This window comes from Nerophis ophidion, linkage group LG12 (assembly GCF_033978795.1).
Source record: "Nerophis ophidion isolate RoL-2023_Sa linkage group LG12, RoL_Noph_v1.0, whole genome shotgun sequence".
In the NCBI taxonomy this organism is placed as follows: domain Eukaryota; kingdom Metazoa; phylum Chordata; class Actinopteri; order Syngnathiformes; family Syngnathidae; genus Nerophis; species Nerophis ophidion.
In genome coordinates this window covers 2,053,057-2,076,130 of record NC_084622.1, presented here as the reverse complement: position 1 = coordinate 2,076,130, position 23,074 = coordinate 2,053,057, and the positions used below count along the sequence as shown (strand labels likewise).

The window sequence follows — 23,074 nt, the reverse complement described above, 5'->3', positions numbered from 1 at the left end:
AGTCCCTAAATTCCTTTCAATAGCTCGTTGAGAAATGTTGTTCTAAAACTGTTCGACAATTTGCTTACAAAGTGGTGACCCTCACCCCATCCTTGTTTGTGAATTACTTAGCATTTCATGGAAGCTGCTTTTATAGCCAATTATTGGCACCCACCTGTTCCCAATTAGCCTGCACACCTGTGGGATGTTCCAAATAAGTGTTTGATGAGCATTCCTCAACTAAATTAGTATTCATTGCCACCTTTCCCAACTTCTTTGTCACGTGTTGCTGGCATCAAATTCTAAAGTTAATGATTATTTGCACACAAAAAAAAATGTTAAGCAGTTTGAACATCAAATATGTTGTCCTTGTAGCATATTCAACTGAATATGGGTTGAAAATGATTTGCAAATCATTGTATTCTGTTTATATTTACATCTAACACAATTTCCCAACTTATATTGAAACGGGGTTTGTATATATATATATATGTACATATATATGTATATTTATGTATATGTGTATATATGTGTATGTAAATGTGTGTGTATATATATGTATGTATATATATATGTGTGTATATATATTTATATGTGTATGTGTAGATGTTTATATATGCATATGTGCATGTATGTGGTTGTATACACACACATATATATATATATATATATATATATATAGATATCTTCTTTTTGATTTTTTTTACTATTAATACTCCAATTTTGTTGTTCTTTGAACTTGTTCACTGTAATAATGACAAAAAACTCCTATGCTATATGTGTATGTATACATATATGTATATATATATGTATATATATATATATATATATATATATATATATATATATATATATATATATATATATTCACACCCACATGCATTTACATATAAATGTATGTATGGAACATATTAATTCGGTTTTAGTCTTTTTCACAACAAAAAGAGATTTGCAGACTTCAACAACAAAATATCTTCGGTATCATTTACATTCCATACAAATATGAAGAGTGTTTGTTCTTTCTTACCTAAATGTTTTCAAGCATTGCCTGCCTCTGCAAAAAAACACAAGCAGAGAGACAACATTAAAATGCATCTTGCACACTCTCAAGGTCGTGCTATTAATAGCCTCCACAATCACACATTGCCAGAAGCATCCTTCACACTCTATCGCGCATTCGCCAGCAGAGGGCGCCATTGCTGCGCTCACTGCTGTGCAACAAAGCAGTTCCTCCTCTGGCCACCTCTTGTCCACCTTGTACCGCCGCGTCTTCATCAGCATTCTTACTCACCCTTGCTCTCTGCCAGCAGCTCTTCTGTCATCAGGCCGTCTTGTCGATTCCCCAGGACGAAGGCCAGGAAGGAGAGGATGAGGGCGTCCAGGATGCCCATGATAGCCAATATGTAGGCCCAGCGCATGGAGCAGGCGCCCAGGCTGTATTTGTCCGTCTGCTCGCCGCACATCCGCCGCACCTCATCGCTGTCCCAGCCGTCGGGGTAGATCATGCATCCCAGCACCAGACACACGCCTGCAGAGGAGGGGGAACAGAGGTCGGCCATAGTGAGAACATCAGGCAAGAGGGTGCGGAGTTCCATCCATCCGTCCATTTTCTACCGCTTATTCCCTTGGGGGTTGCGGGGGGGGCGTTGGTGCCTATCTCAGCTACAAATCAAGTGGAAGGCGGACAAGTCGCCACCTCATCACAGGGCTAGACCGGAGGTGTTAAAGTCATTTTAGCTCGGGGGCCAAACGGAGGAAAATCTATTCCCAGGTGGGCCAGACTGGTAAAATCCTGGCATGATAACTTAAAAACAAAGATGACCTCAGATGGTTTTCTTTGTTTTTTGGGGGCGCCAAAAAAAGAACAAGCACATTCTGAAAATGTACGAATCACAAATAATCCTTTTGACCAAACACTTCAAATTCTGAGGGGAAAGGAATGTGTGCGGTTTGAAAAATGTAGACTTGGTCTCAGTGTTTCTATAAAGCCAACAAACACAAAGTCACATCAAATCTGGGATCGGACGCAATAAATAACACACTTCCATTAATCCATTTTCTACCGCATGTCCCTTTTGAGGTCGCGGGGTGGTGCTGGTGTCTATCTCAACTACAATCACGCGGAAGGCGGTGTACACCCTGGACAAGTCGCCACCTCATCACAGGGCCAACACAGATAGACAGACAACATTCACACACTAGGGACCATTTAGTGTTGCCAATCAACCTATCCCCAGGTGTATGTCTTTGGAGGTGGGAGGGGCCTATCCCCAGGTGTATGTCTTTGGAGGTGGGAGGGGCCTATCCCCAGGTGCATGTCTTTGGAGGTGGGAGGGGCCTATCCCCAGGTGCATGTCTTTGGAGGTGGGAGGGGCCCAGGACCTTTGTATTGTGAGGCATACGCACTAACCCCACTTTCATCGTGCTGCCCTAAAGAAAAAATTTCCAGGTGTGAAATACCTTATGAGTTATAGTCACTTTTCTCATTTTCAACAGCGACATTTAAGGGCAAAGAGTGTGTCAAGTAAAATGTATTATTATTTTTTTTATAATTATTATTTTTTTAATCTATCCCAGGGGTCCCAAAACTACATCTCGCCCCCAAGACACGGCCTGCCAGCGTCCAAAATCCAAAATATGTCCCGCAGAGAGTCCCAAGTTGAAAAATAAATAAATACATTTTTATTATTATTTTTTTTAATCTATCCCAAGGTCCCCAAACTACAGCCCGCGGGTCATTTACGGCACACCAGCATCCAAAAGTTGTCTTGCGATAGTCCGAGTAATAAAAATTTTTTTAAATTTTTTAAAATATTATAATTTTTTTTAAATCTGTCTTTTCTAACCCGTCCATCATTTCATTTTCTACCGTGTGTTACTCTCGGGGTCTCCTAGCTGCTCAGGAAAATCATATTGTCTAAAAATGCATTTTCCCATCAAAAAAATAACATCATCGCGCTCGCGCCGCAGTGTGGGCTAATCTGCAATTAGACACACACATAAATACATATATATATATATATTAGGGCTGGGCAACGATTAAAAATTTTAATCGAAGTTAATCGTACTTTTTCTCCGATTAATCGCGATTAACTGCATTGTATACGCAAAGCCCAATAATGAATTCAAAAGTAGTGTGTAGTGCACCTTTATTGGAATATTCTCCCACATGAACAAAAGCGCCAAAACATTTGTTGTGCAAACACAATTTAAATCAGTCCTTGTTAAACAGTAGCAGTTAAATAGCATATTTGATGAAAATCAACTCCAAAAATGTAAATACAAACATTTAAGCTTATTGCCACTGCCAGGGTATTTAAGTTATCCTGTTTGTTATGGAAAATAAATATAATGTACATACAAATCTCTGAGCCACAATCATAACATCTGAACAGGCAATTTCTGAGGTAACAGCAGAAACATTTTTTTTTTATCAGGGTCTTATGTTTAAAAAACTTATATTATAGGTAGTGGGCTGTTTTAGGGAATTTTTGATCAAATTATCCGTAGTAGCAATATTAATAATGTTGTGTTTATTCTGCGTAGTGCACTTAAAATAATTATGACCATATCTAGGAATTGATATGATGGGAATTTTCCGATTGTTTGCTTGGTGCTTTGATGAACTGAAGGCATCATATACATGGTACTATATTGTGATGTTATGAGCCAGGGAAAAAAAGAACTACCCTACCCAGCATGCAACAGGAGTGACGAGCATGCGCGGTAGCCCGGTATAGGTTGTGTCGCCATGACGGCATCTTGTATGTTGTGATATGCACGCTCTGAAAGTAAACGTTAAGAACTCAGCCAACACTCCTGGTCTGCATTATTCATAAATAGACAGACAACACATATACTCCGCTGCTTCACAGGCCGCTGGATGTAGCCGGCAAAGTATTCCCATGCTAGCTAGCCGGTCTAGCAAGCACGCCTCATTCAGTCCAAAACGGCCCGATCTATCCACATCCAGAATTGTCTGGCGGTCGTAAGTGATCCCGGAGTGACCACGCTGTAAGCCAGCCATGAAATTTGCAGAATTGTCCGGTATTTTTGCCAAATGTTCCATCTTTACCAAGAGCCCCTTGACGCCGGGCAACGCCATCTTGTTAAGAAAAGGCGTTAACAAACGCAAATGTGCGATAAAATAATTGTCGGCGTTAATAGATTGATGAGTTAACGCGTAATTAACGCATTAATTTGCCCACCCCTAATATATATATATATATATATATATTTTTTTTTTTCCCATTTATATATTCAATTTTTATATTATATATTATACATTACATTTATATATATATATATATATATATATATATATATATATATATATATATATATATATATATATATATATATATATATATATATATATATATATATTAGTAGATTGCACAGTACAGTACATATTCCGTACAATTGACCACTAAATGGTAACACCCCAATAAGTTTTTCAACTTTTTTAAGTCGGGGTCCACGTTCATCAATTCATGGTAAATGACAACAACAGCTTTCCATCCTCAAAAGATAAAAATCTTTCTGATCTTCCATCCGAGCGCCGCTGACCAGTGTGAAAGTGAATCTTCTCTAAGCAGAACATCACAATAATAAAAGATCAGAGCCCTCTTTTTTCTTTTTTTATTCGACTAACCACTTCCTTTATTTTTATATTTTTGCCCACGGGTTAAACGGCTTTGGCTTTGATTCCTGAGACCTCTTGTCGGCGGTGATGCAGGAGGAGAACATCTGAAGACGTGGAGGGGGAAAAATGAAGCTGATTGCACAGTTTTTCCCAGAGTGCATTGCACATTAATAATAAAACTAAAACCTCTTGGTCATTATTCCCATTACTCTCTTCCTCACGTTGCTGTGTGAGGGTGAACATTATCATTAAATGGTACATAGAAATTGCTTCTTTACCTCCTGCTTACCTCCTTTATGGATGAGCCTTTAAAATGTAAATGTGAGCTGTAATTGCACCGCATACATTTTCTCTGCAGCCCTTTTCTTTTTGCAATAAATTGTTTTTCCCATACGATTGCCCACGCATTTGCATGAAAGCACACAGACTACTACGCTGATTGTGGTCCAATGCGGAACAAAGACATTCTCCACCGCCTCAATCAGCACCGATACAGTAAGTAATGGCAGCTTTTAAACATGTCTTACATGTTCAACAGGTTTTTATTAAAAGCTATGCTGTTTTTTTTATATATATAGCAGTCCAATTCCTTTTTGTCAGGCTTTGATAAAAGGATTTGGACTCAGATGCAGATTTGGGACTTTAGACAGGCTTTTATTTTGACAGTTTCCTTTTACCTCCCGAGTCAAGAAAAAGCATCTATAATCCCAAAAATAAACTACGCGGCGAAAAGGTTCCAGAAAAAGAAGGAACAACCGAAAATCACTCCGAACGGAGGAAAACACAAAAGTAAAGACGAACTATGAACAGTATTTAACAAAAAGCGCTCCAACAGGAGGACCAACACAACATCTATGAAAAATTCTACACTAACTAATCTAATAAAGTATTTAACAAAAATAGTCACTCAAAAAGTTGAGGAATGAATGAGAAAACTTTACTGAAACTTACCACTGCGGCTGAATAACTAAATAACCAAAATCACTCTGCTGAGGAGAAAAAAAGGAAAACTCCAAATATTCATAAAGGGGTTCAGGATCAAGGGACATAAGCACAAGACAAGGCAAGGCATGGACAAAGACATGGACGCTAGAGAGCACCAATAAACCAGACAATCTGGCACAGAACTAAGGAAGGAGTGAGCTTATAAACACATGAAGGTAATAGGGAACAGCTGGAAACAATCAGAGAACAGGGATGATGTCAGACTGATGACACAAAAGGAAGGGCAAGTGACCTGAAACCAGAGGAGAGTTACTTTTCAAATTAAAACCATAAGACAAAAAAACCAAAACAAGACGTCCCTCACCGCGGTGTGACACTTTTGAGTTGACATCCTTAACGTGGACCCTGACTTACCATGAATTGATTTACGTGGACCCCGACTTAAACAAGTTGAAAAACTTATTGGGGTGTTAGCATTTAGTGGTCAATTGTACGGAATATGTACTGTACTGTGCAATCTACTAATAAATGTCTCAATCAATCAAAACCCTCATGTCTGGGATTGTCCAAAGTGCGGCCGGAGCTACTCTTTTTTTACGGCCCGCCGCACATTCTAAAAATACTGTTACTAAAATAACATAGAAATTGGAATAAAATAGCAATCAGGTAAAAAATACTAATAAAAAATGGTTAATATAATAATAACTCAATATCAATGTTGGTATGAATAATTGACATATCCAAGGCTTCAATTACTTCAAATCAAATATTTCACTTTTATGGGGGAAATACTACATATTTTGTGTGTTTGCCAACTAAAGCAATGTTTTTTTTTGACAAAAACAGCAGAAAAAAAAGAAAACGTGTTAAAGAAAAATCATAAAAATTGTATAATTAACAAATACATCTTAAGTTGATGTAGAAAAATAGGTGTTAAAGTAAAAAAAAAAAAAAAAAATATATATATATATATATATATATATATATTTATATATATTTATATTTATATATATACATATATATATATATATTTGGGGTGGGCAAATTAACACGTTAATTACGAGTTAACTCATCAATCTATTAACGCCGACAATTATTTTATCGCACATTTGCGTTTGTTGTTTACATGCTTTTATTTTGTTAACGCCTTTTCTTAGCAAGATGGCGACGCCCGGATGTTCTTCGGCGTCAGGGGCTCTTGGTAAAGATGGAACATTTGGCAAAAATACCGGACAATTCTGCAAATGTCATGGCTGGCTTACAGCGTGGTCACTCCGGGATCACTTACGACCGCCAGACAATTCTGGATGTGGATAGATCGGGCCGTTTTGGACTGAATGAGGCGTGCTTGCTAGACCGGCTAGCTAGCATGGGAATACTTTGCCGGCTACATCCAGCGGCCTGTGAAGCAGCGGAGTATATGTGTTGTCTGTCTATTTATGAATAATGCAGACCAGGAGTGTTGGCTGAGTTCTTAACGTTTACTTTCAGAGCGTGCATATCACAACATACAAGATGCCGTCATGGCGACACAACCTATACCGGGCTACCGCGCATGCTCGTCACTCCTGTTGCATGCTGGGTAGGGTAGTTCTTTTTTTCCCTGGCTCATAACATCACAATATAGTACCACGTATATGATGCCTTCAGTTTATCAAAGCACCAAGCAAACAATCGGAAAATTCCCATCATATCAATTCCTAAATATGGTCATAATTATTTTAAGTGCACTACGCAGAATAAACACAACATTATTAATATTGCTACTACGGATAATTTGATCAAAAATTCCCTAAAACAGCCCACTACCTATAATATAGGTTTTTTAAACATAAGATCCCTGATAAAAAAAATGTTTCTGCTGTTACCTCAGAAATTGCCCGTTCAGATGTTATGATTGTGGCTCAGAGATTTGTATGTAGATTATATTTATTTTCCATAACAAACAGGATAACTTAAATACCCTGGCAGTGGCAATAAGCTTAAATGTTTGTATTTACATTTTTTGAGTTGATTTTCATAAAATATGCTATTTAACTGCTACTGTTTAACAAGGACTGATTTAAATTGTGTTTGCACAACAAATGTTTTGGCGCTTTTGTTCATGTGGGAGAATATTCCAATAAAGGTGCACTACACACTACTTTTGAATTCATTATTGGGCTTTGCGTATACAATGCAGTTAATCGCGATTAATCAGAGAAATAGTGCGATTAACTTCGATTAAAATTTTTAATCGTTGCCCAGCCCTAATATATATATATATATATATATATATATATATATATATATATATATATATATATATATATATATATATGTATGTATGTATGTATGTATGTATGTATGTATGTATGTATGTATGTATGTATGTATGTATGTATGTATATATATATATATATATATATATATATATATATATATATATATATATATATATATATATATATATATATATATATATTATTTTTAACACTTTTAGATAGGAGCCCCAGACATTTTGTCAAATTTTTGTCAAAAATTAATAATAAACCAAAATCTATGTTGTTGTGATTTTTTAAAATCTATTTTGGGTTCCTATAAAATATTCCACTTTTAATATTTTTTGTGGAATTTTTTTTAAATTGTATGTGTTTTTGCTATAAAACCACAGGGTTTATTTTGAAAAAAGGACCATAAAACATAAAAATAAAATGTATGTTCATGGATGGATCTGACGTTGATCTTTAGATATTTAAGCATTGAAAATGAAAGAAAAAAATGCATATAAGTCTTATTTTTAACACTTTAATGACTGAGACCCTTTTAGATCCCCGGGACTTTTAACATTCACCAACATTGAGGGAAGCCCTAAAGGTTCCAATAGATATTGTAGTAGTTTAAAAAATGAAAAATGATAAATGAAAAACTCCTTTTGAGTGGACGTCCTTCACGTCTGGGGTTGTCCAAAGTGTGGCTAATCAAGCGGTGCGGCCTCATAGCTTACCAAAGTCGTACTAAAACATTTGATTAGTGATTCCTAGAGCCCGAAAAAAGTCTGCGGGCTATAGAGCGTTTTCCGTTCGGGCTCCAGTACTCTGGAATGCCCTCCCGGTAACAGTTCAAGATGCTACCTCAGTAGAAGTATTTAAGGCTCACCTTAAAACTCATTTGTATACTCTAGCCTTTAAATAGACCTCCTTTTTAGACCAGTTGATCTGCCGCTTCTTTTCTTTTTTCTCCTATGTCCCCCCCTCCCTTGTGGAGGGGGTCCGGGCCGATGACCATGGATGAAGTACTGGCTGTCCAGAGTCGAGACCCAGGATGGACCGCTCGCCTGTGTATCGGTTGGGGACATCTCTACGCTGCTGATCCGCCTCCGCTTGAGATGGTTTCCTCTGGACGGGACTCTCGCTGCTGTCTTGGATCCGCTTTGAACTGAACTCTCGCGGCTGTATTGGAGCCACTATGGATTGAACTTTCACAGTATCATGTTAGACCCGCTCGACATCCATTGCTTTCGGTCCCCTAGAGGGGGGTTGCCCACATCTGAGGTCCTCTCCAAGGTTTCTCATGTCACTGGCGTCCCACTGGATGTGAATTCTCCCTGCTCACTGGGTGTGAGTTTTCCTTGCCCTTTTGTGGGTTCTTCCGAGGATGTCGTAGTCGTAATGATTTGTGCAGCCCTTTGAGACATTTGTGATTTGGGGCTATATAAATAAACATTGATTGATTGATTGATTGATTGATTTTTGCGCGCTGTGTGTAACGTTCTAATGGAACAATGGAACATATTACATTTTGGTGTTGTTTACTTGAGTTATATTGCAGTCTACACGTATCTCTTATGTGTGACTGCCATCTACCGGTCACACTTATCACTACACCATGTACCAAAAAAAAAATAGCTTTGAGGTCGGTAAGCACAACCAGAATGATTTCGCACCGGGTTATAAGGCGCACTGTCGAGTTTTGAGGAAATTAAGGGTTTTAAGTGCGCCTTATAGTCCGAAAAATAGGATAAGGAAAAAGGGTAAGTCAACTCGGAGAAGTGTGAGTGAGGAAAGTAGCTGTGGCACAGCAGGGCACGCAGCAGACACATTTAACCGAGCATGGCCTCCTCTTCCCGCTCGCCCACGGCTGTAACTGTCACAACAAATCGGCGAGGAGCCACTATTGCACAGAGAGAACCTTCAGACACTCGCTGTGATTCAGGTAGACCGCCGGCACCCTGCAAGCTCACCAAAAGAAAAGAACATCCTTAAAAGGAGGAAGCAAAGGATGTAACTCTGCTTGATGAGACAACAAGCGGTCACCAGAGTCTTGAAGTGGGGAACGACTTGTGGTGTTAAGTGAGTGCCTCCAGGTGGAGGAAGATAACGAGGTCTTGTCATTGGCCTCAGATGCAGTCGGCACATTTTGCCTGCTGGATGTCCTCGACACTCCTGTGTGAGAACTAGCTGTTGATGTGCACAAATTGTGACCACTTCACAAAGAGAAGGGAGGTGGAGGTGAGGCGAGTCAGCCAGGTTTACTTCATGCACGTTACCTGCTCCTGTTAATGACTTTGTACCTGGGAAACAATTGTTTGATTGATTGAAATTTTTATTAGTAGATTGCACAGTACAGTACATATTCCGTACAATTGACCACTAAATGGTAACACCCCAATAAGTTTTTCAACTTGTTTAAGTCGGGGTTCACGTTAATCAATTCAAGGTGGCACATGACATGTGCTACCTTCTGTAGCCGAGGATCGGACCGCCAAGTGCCCTGCCTTCGGGTGCCGCCCAGCTCACATTGCACCCGACCTCTATGACCCCTCCCATGGGTGGTGAGCCCATTGGAGGGGTGACCCACGTTGCCTCTTCGGGCTGTGCCCGGCCGGGCCCCATGGGAACAGGCCCGGCCACCAGGCGCTCGCCATCGTGCCCCACCTCCGGGCCTGGCTCCAGAGGGGGGCCCCGGTGACCCGCGTCCGGGCGAGGGAAATCTGGGTCCATGTTTTATCTTCTTCATAGAGGTCTTCGAGCTGCTCTTTGTCTGATCCCTCACCTAGGACCTGTTTGCCTTGGGAGACCCTACCAGGGGGCATAAAGCCCCCGGACAACATAGCTCCTTGGATCATTGGGACACACAAACTCCTCTACCACGATAAGGTGGCAGCTCAGAGAGGAGGGCACGTCCAACCGGTAGGAGGCCACGGGGAAGACCCAGGACACGTTGGGAAGACTATGTCTTCCAGCTGGCCTGGGAACGCCTCGGGATCCCCCAGGAAGAGCTAGACGAAGTGGCTGGGGAGAGGGAAGTCTGGGTTTCCCTGCTTAGGCTGTTGCCCCCGCGACCCGACCTCGGATAAGCGGAAGAAGATGGATGGATGGATGGACATGACATGTGTGTTCTATCCAACCATCCATCTTCTTCCGCTTATCCGAGGTCAGGTCGCGGAGACAGCAGCCTAAGCAGAGAAGCCCAGACTTCCCTCTCCCCAGCCACTTCGTCTAGCTCTTCCCGGGGGATCCCGAGGCGTTCCCAGGCCAGCCAGGAGACATAGTCTTCCCAACATGTCCTGGGTCTTCCTTGTGGCCTCCTTCCAGTCGGTTGGCCCTAAACACCTCCCTAGGGAGGCGTTCGGGTGGCATCCTGACCAGATGCCCGAACCACCTCATCTGGCTCCTCTCCATGTGGAGGAGCAGCGGCTTTACTTTGAGTTCCTCCCGGATGGCAGAGCTTCTCACCCTATCTCTAAGGGAGAGACCCGCCTCATTTGGGCCGCTTGTACCCGTGATCTTGTCTTTTCGGTCAAAACCCAAAGCTCATGACCATAGGTGAGGATGGGAACATAGATCGACCGGTAAATTGAGAGCTTTGCCTTCCGGCTCAGCTCCTTCTTCACCACAACGGATCGGTACAACGTCCGCATTACTGAAGACGCCGCACCGATCCGCCTGTCGATCTCACGATCCACTCTTCCCTCACTCGTGAACAAGACTCCCAGGTACTTGAACTCCTCCACTTGGGGCAGGGTCTCCTCCCCAACCCGGATATGGCACTCCACCCTTTTCCGGGTGAGAACCATGGACTCGTACTTGGCGGTGTGTGTTCTAGTCTTTCATAATGATTGTGAATGATGTGAAAAACTAGGGCCGGGCAATATGGCCTTTTATTAATATCTTGATATTTTAGGCCATGTCACGATACACCATATATATCTCCATATTTGATGCATATAATCACAGCAGTATGATGATTCTATGTGTCTACATTCAAACATTCTTCTTCATACTGCATTCATATATGCTACTTTTAAACTTTCATGCAGAGAGGGAAATCACAACTAAAAGTGTATTTATGAAACAGTTATTAAGCAGTGGCACAAACATTCATGTCATTTCCAAAACAGAAAGTGCAAGATTGTCAGAGACATTTTAAAACAAGCTATGAGTGCACTCATAGCTGGCATAGCTCGGTTGGTAGAGTGGTCGTGCCAGCAACTTGAGGGTTGCAGGTTCGATCCCCGCTTCCGCGGTTGTGTCCTTGGGCAAAACACTTTACCCACCTGCTCCCAGTGCCACCCACACTGCTTTAAATGTAACTTAGATATTGGGTTTCACTATGTAAAGCGCTTTGAGTCACTTGAGAAAAGCGCTATGTAAATATAATTCACTTCACTTTTGTGCATGATGTCACTAAGATGACATATCAAAACAACACTAAATTAAAGTGCACTTTTTGTACAGAACGACACAATAGTTTAAAACAAATAAAGTGCACTTTTGTGCATGATGTCTCACAATAAGAGTCAAATAAAAATGAGCTGCATAAAAGGAAGTCAAATAGTGTATGTCCTTCACTATGTGGTAGGTTCCTGCGGACGTTATCTCCTTCTGTTGTTGACTATTTTTTTCATACGGTGTTGATGTGGAAATGGTTACCTCGGCATTTTGTTGGTGTGGAACCAAACAGAGATTTTGACATGCGGAGTTTCAAGCACTCTTCATTCTGTAGCAGGTGACTTTTCAATTGATGCTAGAAATTAGCAATAGGTGTTACTTTTCGTAGCAACACTTTTGTCGCACACTTGACATATTACGCTTGTCTGTTCAACATCTTCCCGCTTGAAGCCAAACCACCGCCAGACGAAGAAACCCTTGCTGTATTTATTGGGAATTAATTCTTCCTTCATTTGTTACCGGAAGTGCACCTTCTTTCTCTCGTATTTAATAAAACGCACGAAAAACAATAGGTCCTTTGGCCATTGCCAAAGGACTCCTTTGGCAACAGCTGCAAGGTAAGCCAAAAATAAATGTTTTCTGCTCGTTATGGTTTGCACGTTTACATTTCCCAGCAGCAAGGAGCAGAGCATGTTTCATCTTTGAAAATAGGAAGTGACTTGTTAGCTCGCAGCCTGTTTGCTGGTCTTAAAAGGAGCAGCAGCCTTTTGGGCTTGAGGACAATAACTCTAATTCATCTCTTAAACTGTTTGATTACATGCTTTTTTTTATTTCTCTTTGCTATTTGGGCTTATTGGACCCTAATTAGAATAAAAACTAAGAATAATCTTTTGATATGATTTACTTAGTCCAGTGGTCTCCAAAGTGAAGTGAAGAGAATTATATTTATATAGCGCTTTTCTCTAGTGACTCAAAGCGCTTTAGATAGTGAAACCCAATATCTAAGTTACATTTAAACCAGTGTGGGTGGCACTGGGAGCAGGTGGGTAAAGTGTCTTGCCCAAGGACACAACAGCAGTAACAAGGATGGCATAAGCGGGAATTGAACCTGCAACCCTCAAGTTGCTGGGACGGCCACTCTACCAACCGAGCTATGCCGCCCCAGTGGGGCCCGAGAGCCATTTGAGGCCCGCAGCTAATTGCTTGCCGGGCCGCCACACATTCTGGAAATGCTATTGCAAAAATGTTAAAAAACATATTTAAAAGAGTGGAAGGAGGTGAAATCTAACAAGAAAAAGTTGCAATGTCGACCCAAAGCTGCTTTTTTTTTCTTTTGTCTTCATTTTTCTGTTTTTCCATCCATCCATTTTCTACCGCTTATTCCCTGTTTTGGGGGGGGTCGCGGGGGGCGCTGGCGCCTATCTCAGCTACAATCGGGCGGAAGGCGGGGTACACCCTGGACAAGTGGCCACCTCATCACAGGGCCAACACAGATAGACAGACAACATTCACACACTAGGGACCATTTAGTGTTGCCAATCAACCTATCCCCAGGTGCATGTCTTTGGAGGTGGGAGGGGCCTATCCCCAGGTGCATGTCTTTGGAGGTGGGAGGGGCCTATCCCCAGGTGCATGTCTTTGGAGGTGGGAGGGGCCTATCCCCAGGTGCATGTCTTTGGAGGTTTGGAGGGGCCTATCTCCAGGTGCATGTCTTTGGAGGTGGGAGGAAGCCGGAGTACCCGGAGGGAACCCACGCATTCACGGGGAGAACATGCAAACTCCACACAGAAAGATCCCGAGCCTGGATTTGAACCCAGGACTGCAGGACCTTCGTATTGTGATGCAGACGCACTAACCCCTCTGCCATCGTGAAGCCCTTTTTTTCAGTTTTTGCCATTGCTAAAAAAAAAAGACAAACAAAATCAATGCTATAATGAATTATTTTCAAGGCTCCAATTACTTCAAAAATGTCACTTTAAAATGTTTTATGTGGAAAAAATATTGCATATACTGTGTGGTTGCCTAGTCCTTGGGCAAGACACTTCACCCTTGCTCCTGATGGGTGCTGGTGAGCGCCTTGCATGGCAGCTCCCTCCATCAGTGTGTGAATGTGTGTGTGAATGTGGAAATACTGTCAAAGCGCTTTAAAAAGGGGTAGAAAAGCACGATCTAAGTACAACCCATTTACCATTTACCATAAAAACATCAAAATGTTCCTTAAAACAAACAAAATAGTTCAAACATAAAATCGACAAACATATCTGAAGTTGATCTCGTGACAAGTGTTGAAAGTAAAAATAAAAAATAAATAAAAATGTATCACTTTGACTGGGGCACCTTTTGGGTCCCAAATACATTTAATGAGATTTTATTTGTCTTTACTCTGTAATTACTCAAATTTAATAATGAATTAAAATGAATGGTGCCCTGCATTATTGATCTTTTATGGCTCTAATGACTAAAAACTGCACATTTCAGTTTTACTATAATTGTTGTTGCTCTAGTGAGCCACGGATGAGGATATGCTGCTCTGTTATTGCTTGAAGTCATCGGCAGTGTGCCTTATGGTCCAGAAAATACAGTAGACTCAAGGGTAAATAAATAGGTGCAAGGTCATTATTGAAGGTTAAATATATCTCACAATAAATGCATTAACAATTGAGTACATTGTGTTGAGTTGAAATGAATTAATTGATAATGGACTAATTATTCAATTATAGCATTAGCAAACAGAAAAAAATTGAGCACTACCTTAAATTAATACAAACAATCAAAAAGGTAGTTGTTATTGATAGTTGGTATCATTACTATTTTATTTACAGTTGGAAGAGCAGAAGGAACCTTGCTAATTCAGGGACGGTGTAACAGTTCTCTCATGATATTTTTACTAGGGACTTGTAAGAAAAGCTGCAGCGGATCTTTCCAGAAGTCTGCTGCGCCTTCACTGCCTTCATGAATTTTACATCGCCCAGAAGAGAGGAATGGAGACGCAGGAAGGAGGAACAGACCAGCGCTATGTCATGATAGCATCCCGGGTGGAGGCAGAATGGAGGGCCATAAACTAACACACACACACACACACACACACACACACACACACACACACACACACACACACACACACACACACACACACACACACACAGCAAAATGTTCGCTGCAAATTTCGCAGCCAGTGGAATTAAAACCAGTTGATATGACTGCGGTGTGACTCATGACAGTGAAGGAAAATGAGAACATTACGGAACTGGATCAACTAATTTATACTTTACTCTCTGAAGTAAAGGAACATTTGACTGATTTAAAATCATGTTGAAGTGAATAATAACAGGTAAAATTATTATTTATATTCATATTCTGGCCACTTTATATTGAATTTGATTGTTTTCAAAACAAAACTATTCAAGGGGTTTAAACGCATATTATATATATATATATATATATATATATATATATATATATATATATATATATATATATACATATATATATATATATATATATATATATATATATATATATACATATATATATATATATACATATATATATATATATACATATATATATATATATACATATATACATATATATATATATATATATATATATATGTTTATACACATATGTATATATATATAAGTTTATATATATATAATATATATATACATATATGTTTATATATATATATATATACATACATATATATGTATATATATACACATATATATATATACACACACACACACACACACACACACATATATATATATAAACCCTGTTTCCATATAAGTTGGGAAATTGTGTTAGATGTAAATATAAACAGAATACAATGATTTGCAAATCCTTTTCAACCCATATTCAGTTGAATGTACGACAAAGACAACATGTTTGATGTTCAAACTCATAAACATTTTTATGTGTGCAAATAATCATTAACTTCAGAATTAGATGCCAGCAACACGTGCCAAAGAAGTTGGTGAAGGTGGCAATAAATACTGATAAAGTTGAGGAATGCTCATCAAACACTTATTTGGAACATCCCACAGGTGTGCAGGCTAAATGGGAACAGGTGGGTGCCATGATTGGGTATAAAAGCAGCTTCCATGAAATGCTAAGTAATTCACAAACAAGGATGGGGTGAGGGTCACCACTTTGTAAGCAAATTGTCGAACAGTTTTAGAACAACATCTCTCAACGAGCTACTGCAAGGAATTTAGGGATTTTACCATCTACGGTCCGTAAAATTATCAAAAAGTTTAGAGAATGTGGAGAAATCAATGCACGTAAGCGATGATATTACGGACCTTTGATCCCTCAGGTGGTACTGCACCCAAACTGACATCAGTGTGTAAAGGATATCACCACATGGGCTCAGGAACACTTCATAAAAACACTGTCAGTCACTACAGTTGGTCGCTACATCTTTAAGTGCAAGTTAAAGCTCTTACTATTCAAAGCCAAACCAATTTATCAACAATATCCTGAAACGCCGCCGGCTTGGCTGGGCCTGAGCTCATCTAAGATGGACCGATGCAAAGTGGTAAAGAGTTCTGTGGTCTGACGAGTCCACATTTCAAATTATATTTGGAAACAGAGGACGTGGTGTCCTCCAGAACAAAGAGGAAAATAACCATTCGGATTGTTATAGGCGCAAAGTGTAAAAGCCAGCATGTGTGATGGTATGGGGGTGTATTAGTGCCCAAGGCATGGGTAACTTTCACATCTGTGAAGGCACCATTAATGCTAAATGGTCCATACATGTTTTGGAGCAACATATGTTGTCATCCAAGCAACGTTATCATGGACGCCCCTGCTTATTTCAGCAAAACAAGTGTTACAACAGCGTGGCTTCGTAAAAAAAGAGTGCGGGTATTTTCCTGGCCCGCCCGCAGTCCAGACCTGTCTCCCATCGAAAATGTGTGGCGCATTATGCAGCGTAAAATACGACAGCGGAGACCCGGACTGTTGAAGGACTGAAGCTCTACATAAAACAAGAATGGGAAAGAATTCCACTTTCAAAGCTTCAACAATTAGTTTCCTCAGTTCCCAAACGTTTATTGAGTGTTGTTAAAAGAAAAGGTGATGTAACACAGTGGTGAACATGCCCTTTCCCAACTACTTTGGCACGTGTTGCAGCCATGAAATTCTAAGTTAATTATTATTTGCAAAAATTAAAATAATGTTTATGAATTTGAACATCAAATATGTTGTCTTTGTAGTGCATTCAACTGAATATGGGTTGAAAATGATTTGCAAATTATTGTATTCTGTTTATATTTACATCCAACACCGTTTCCCAACTCATATGGAAATACAGTATATATATATATATATATATATATATATATATATACACACACACACACATATACACACATATGTGTGTGTGTGTGTGTGTGTTCTAGATATGTTAATCCCATCTTTAAAAAGTCAAAAACCTAATTAGGGATTTTACATGTGTTTTGAAAAAATTATGTCAACCAAATCCAAGCAATAATTACCTTATTTAACGGACAAAAAGGTGTATAATTGAGTGTGCTACGGCGCCGTCTTCATGACGAGTGCACAGCACCTGCAGTGAGCGAACTCTTTCTGTTTCGTGCCTCAAACGGAAGCATAAGTGGCGTTCCGTCGACTAGTCGTCCATTGCGTTCTACTCTACATTCATCAGTCGTTTTGTAAGGTGTTTTTTTTTGTAAGTCTCATTCAGTAAAAAAAAAAAAAGGCGGTCATACAGTTTTTAGCATTCAATCAGATATTATTGTGAAGTTTTGTATTAGTGTTCCTAAAAATAGATATACTGGCCCCCAGATGTTTTTTTTCTCTAAATTTGGCCCCTCCAGTCAAAATAATTGCCCAGTTCTGCCTTCCAAGTTAATCACACCATTACTGAATGAACAAAAATGCATTAATACTTAATGACTTTGGGAAAGATAGTTTATTGTTCAAAAGTGAATATTATACTATTGGATGTACAATATTAGTTTTGTATTTTTCCACATCATCCAGCATGTTCTTCATCCTGATTGTGAAATTGAGTGGTGGCAGAGAGACCTTCTGTGATGGCCTCATGCTACCCTTCTAGCATCTCTCTCTTGACAACAGGCAGAGAGAAGGGAGGGCGAGAGAGACATATTATGGGGGGAGGGAGAGAGGGAGATGGAACTCGTGCAGTACAACCAAGCATCCATCCTGCAAGCATCCATCCTGCAAGCATCCATCCTGCAAGCATCCATCCTGCAAGCATCCATCCTGCAAGCATCCATCCTGCAAGCATCCATCCTGCAAGCATCCATCCTGCAAGCATCCGTCCTGCAAGCATCCATCCTGCAAGCATCCATCCTGCAAGCATCCACCCTGCAAGCATCCGTCCTGCAAGCATCCATCTGCAAGCATCCACCCTGCAAGCATCCATCCTGCAAGCATCCATCCTGCAAGCATTCATCCTGCAAGCATTCATCCTGCAAGCATCCATCCTGCAAGCATCCATCCTGCAAGCATCCATCCTGCAAGCATCCATCCTGCAAGCATCCATCCTGCAAGCATCCTGCAAGCATCCATCCTGCAAGCATCCTGCAAGCATCCATCCTGCAAGCATCCTGCAAGCATCCATCCTGCAAGCATCCGTCCTGCAAGCATCCATCCTGCAAGCATCCACCCTGCAAGCATCCATCCTGCAAGCATTCATCCTGCAAGCATCCATCCTGCAAGCATCCACCCTGCAAGCATCCATCCTGCAAGCATTCATCCTGCAAGCATTCATCCTGCAAGCATCCATCCTGCAAGCATCCATCCTGCAAGCATCCATCCTGCAAGCATCCATCCTGCAAGCATCCATCCTGCAAGCATCCTGCAAGCATCCATCCTGCAAGCATCCTGCAAGCATCCATCCTGCAAGCATCCTGCAAGCATCCATCCTGCAAGCATCCATCCTGGCAAGCATCCTGCAAGCATCCATCCTGCAAGCATCCTGCAAGCATCCATCCTGCAAGCATCCATCCTGCAAGCATCCACCCTGCAAGCATTCATCCTGCAAGCATCCTGCAAGCATCCATCCTGCAAGCATCCTGCAAGCATCCATCCTGCAAGCATCCATCCTGCAAGCATCCACCCTGCAAGCATCCATCCTGCAAGCATTCATCCTGCAAGCATTCATCCTGCAAGCATCCATCCTGCAAGCATCCATCCTGCAAGCATCCATCCTGCAAGCATCCTGCAAGCATTCATCCTGCAAGCATTCATCCTGCAAGCATCCTGCAAGCATCCATCCTGCAAGCATCCTGCAAGCATCCATCCTGCAAGCATCCATCCTGCAAGCATCCACCCTGCAAGCATCCATCCTGCAAGCATCCATCCTGCAAGCATCCATCCTGCAAGCATCCACCCTGCAAGCATCCATCCTGCAAGCTTTCATCCTGCAAGCATTCATCCTGCAAGCATCCATCCTGCAAGCATCCATCCTGAAGGCATCCTGCAAGCATTCATCCTGCAAGCATCATCCTGCAAGCATCCATCCTGCAAGCATCCATCCTGCAAACATTCATCCTGCAAGCATCCTGCAAGCATCCATCCTGCAAGCATCCATCCTGCAAGCATCCATCCTGCAAGCATCCATCCTGCAAGCATTCATCCTGCAAGCATCCTGCAAGCATCCATCCTGCAAGCATCCTGCAAGCATCCATCCTGCAAGCATCCATCCTGCAAGCATCCACCCTGCAAGCATCCATCCTGCAAGCATTCATCCTGCAAGCATCCATCCTGCAAGCATCCTGCAAGCATCCATCCTGCAAGCATCCATCCTGCAAGCATCCATCCTGAAGGCATCCTGCAAGCATTCATCCTGCAAGCATCCATCCTGCAAGCATCCATCCTGCAAGCATCCTGCAAGCATCCATCCTGCAAGCATCCATCCTGCAAGCATTCATCCTGCAAGCATCCATCCTGCAAGCATCCATCCTGCAAGCATCCTGCAAGCATCCATCCTGCAAGCATCCATCCTGCAAGCATCCACCCTGCAAGCATCCATCCTGCAAGCATTCATCCTGCAAGCATCCATCCTGCAAGCATCCTGCAAGCATCCATCCTGCAAGCATCCATCCTGCAAGCATCCATCCTGAAGGCATCCTGCAAGCATTCATCCTGCAAGCATCCATCCTGCAAGCATCCATCCTGCAAGCATCCTGCAAGCATCCATCCTGCAAGCATCCATCCTGCAAGCATTCATCCTGCAAGCATCCATCCTGCAAGCATCCATCCTGCAAGCATTCATCCTGCAAGCATCCTGCAAGCATCCATCCTGCAAGCATCCATCCTGCAAGCATCCATCCTGCAAGCATTCATCCTGCAAGCATCCATCCTGCAAGCATCCATCCCTGCAAGCATCCATCCTGCAAGCATTCATCCTGCAAGCATCCATCCTGCAAGCATCCATCCTGCAAGCATCCTGCAAGCATCCATCCTGCAAGCATCCATCCTGCAAGCATTCATCCTGCAAGCATCCATCCTGCAAGCATCCATCCTGCAAGCATCCATCCCTGCAAGCATCCATCCTGCAAGCATTCATCCTGCAAGCATCCATCCTGCAAGCATCCTGCAAGCATCCATCCTGCAAGCATCCATCCTGCAAGCATCCATCCTGCAAGGCATCCCTGCAAGCATTCATCCTGCAAGCATCCATCCTGCAAGCATCCATCCTGCAAGCATCCTGCAAGCATCCATCCTGCAAGCATCCATCCTGCAAGCATCATCCTGCAAGCATCCATCCTGCAAGCATCCATCCTGCAAGCATTCATCCTGCAAGCATCCTGCAAGCATCCATCCTGCAAGCATCCATCCTGCAAGCATCCATCCTGCAAGCATTCATCCTGCAAGCATCCATCCTGCAAGCATCCATCCTGCAAGCATCCATCCTGCAAGCATCCATCCTGCAAGCATTCATCCTGCAAGCATCCATCCTGCAAGCATCCATCCTGCAAGCATTCATCCTGCAAGCATCCTGCAAGCATCCATCCTGCAAGCATCCATCCTGCAAGCATTCATCCTGCAAGCATCCATCCTGCAAGCATCCATCCTGCAAGCATCCATCCTGCAAGCATCCATCCTGCAAGCATTCATCCTGCAAGCATTCATCCTGCAAGCATCCATCCTGCAAGCATCCATCCTGCAAGCATTCATCCTGCAAGCATCCATCCTGCAAGCATCCATCCTGCAAGCATCCATCCTGCAAGCATCCATCCTGCAAGCATCCATCCTGCAAGCATCCATCCTGCAAGCATCCATCCTGCAAGCATCCATCCTGCAAGCATTCATCCTGCAAGCATTCATCCTGCAAGCATCCATCCTGCAAGCATCCATCCTGCAAGCATCCATCCTGCAAGCATTCATCCTGCAAGCATCCATCCTGCAAGCATCCATCCTGCAAGCATCCATCCTGCAAGCATTCATCCTGCAAGCATCCATCCTGCAAGCATCCATCCTGCAAGCATCCATCCTGCAAGCATCCATCCTGCAAGCATCCATCCTGCAAGCATCCATCCTGCAAGCATCCATCCTGCAAGCATCCATCCTGCAAGCATCCATCCTGCAAGCATCCATCCTGCAAGCATCCTGCAAGCATCCATCCTGCAAGCATCCATCCTGCAAGCATCCATCCTGCAAGCATCCATCCTGCAAGCATCCATCCTGCAAGCATCCATCCTGCAAGCATCCATCCTGCAAGCATCCATCCTGCAAGCATCCATCCTGCAAGCATCCATCCTGCAAGCATCCATCCTGCAAGCATCCATCCTGCAAGCATTCCATCCTGCAAGCATCCATCCTGCAAGCATCCATCCTGCAAGCATCCATCCTGCAAGCATCCATCCTGCAAGCATCCATCCTGCAAGCATTCATCCTGCAAGCATCCAGTCCTGCAAGCATCCATCCTGCAAGCATTCATCCTGCAAGCATCCATCCTGCAAGCATCCATCCTGCAAGCATTCATCCTGCAAGCATCCGTCCTGCAAGCATCCATCCTGCAAGCATCCATCCTGCAAGCATCCATCCTGCAAGCATCCATCCTGCAAGCATCCATCCTGCAAGCATCCATCCTGCAAGCATCATCCTGCAAGCATCCATCCTGCGAAGCATCCGTCCTGCAAGCATCCATCCTGGAAGCATCCGTCCTGCAAGCATCCATCCTGCAAGCATCCATCCTGCAAGCATCCATCCTGCAAGCATCCATCCTGCAAGCATTCATCCTGCAAGCATCCATCCTGGAAGCATCCATCCTGCAAGCATCCATCCTGCAAGCATTCGTCCTGCAAGCATTCGTCCTGCAAGCATCCATCCTGCAAGCATCCATCCTGCAAGCATTCGTCCTGCAAGCATTCATCCTGCAAGCATTCATCCTGCAAGCATCCATCCTGCAAGCATTCATCCTGCAAGCATCCATCCTGCAAGCATTCATCCTGCAAGCATCCGTCCTGCAAGCATCCATCCTGCAAGCATTCATCCTGCAAGCATCCATCCTGCAAGCATCCATCCTGCAAGCATTCATCCTGCAAGCATCCGTCCTGCAAGCATTCATCCTGCAAGCATCCATCCTGCAAGCATCCATCCTGCAAGCATCCATCCTGCAAGCATCCATCCTGCAAGCATCCATCCTGCAAGCATTCATCCTGCAAGCATCCATCCTGCAAGCATCCATCCTGCAAGCATCCATCCTGCAAGCATCCATCCTGCAAGCATCCATCCTGCAAGCATTCATCCTGCAAGCATTCATCCTGCAAGCATCCATCCTGCAAGCATCCATCCTGCAAGCATTCGTCCTGCAAGCATCCGTCCTGCAAGCATCCATCCTGCAAGCATT

At 42.5% G+C, this 23,074-nt stretch overlaps 1 protein-coding gene across 1 annotated transcript in view; it reads right to left on the bottom strand.

The window, feature by feature from the left end:
• Positions 1-23,074, bottom strand: part of LOC133562880 (LHFPL tetraspan subfamily member 3 protein-like) — a 63,530-nt gene that overhangs the window by 2,767 nt on the left and 37,689 nt on the right. Inside the window, exons 2-3 of the mRNA XM_061916690.1 lie at positions 1,271-1,507; positions 1,007-1,033 (exon numbers count right to left, since the gene is read on the bottom strand). Coding sequence (XP_061772674.1) covers positions 1,017-1,033; positions 1,271-1,507 — 254 coding nt within the window. The 3' untranslated portion in view covers positions 1,007-1,016. The remainder of the gene's footprint in view (positions 1-1,006; positions 1,034-1,270; positions 1,508-23,074) is intronic.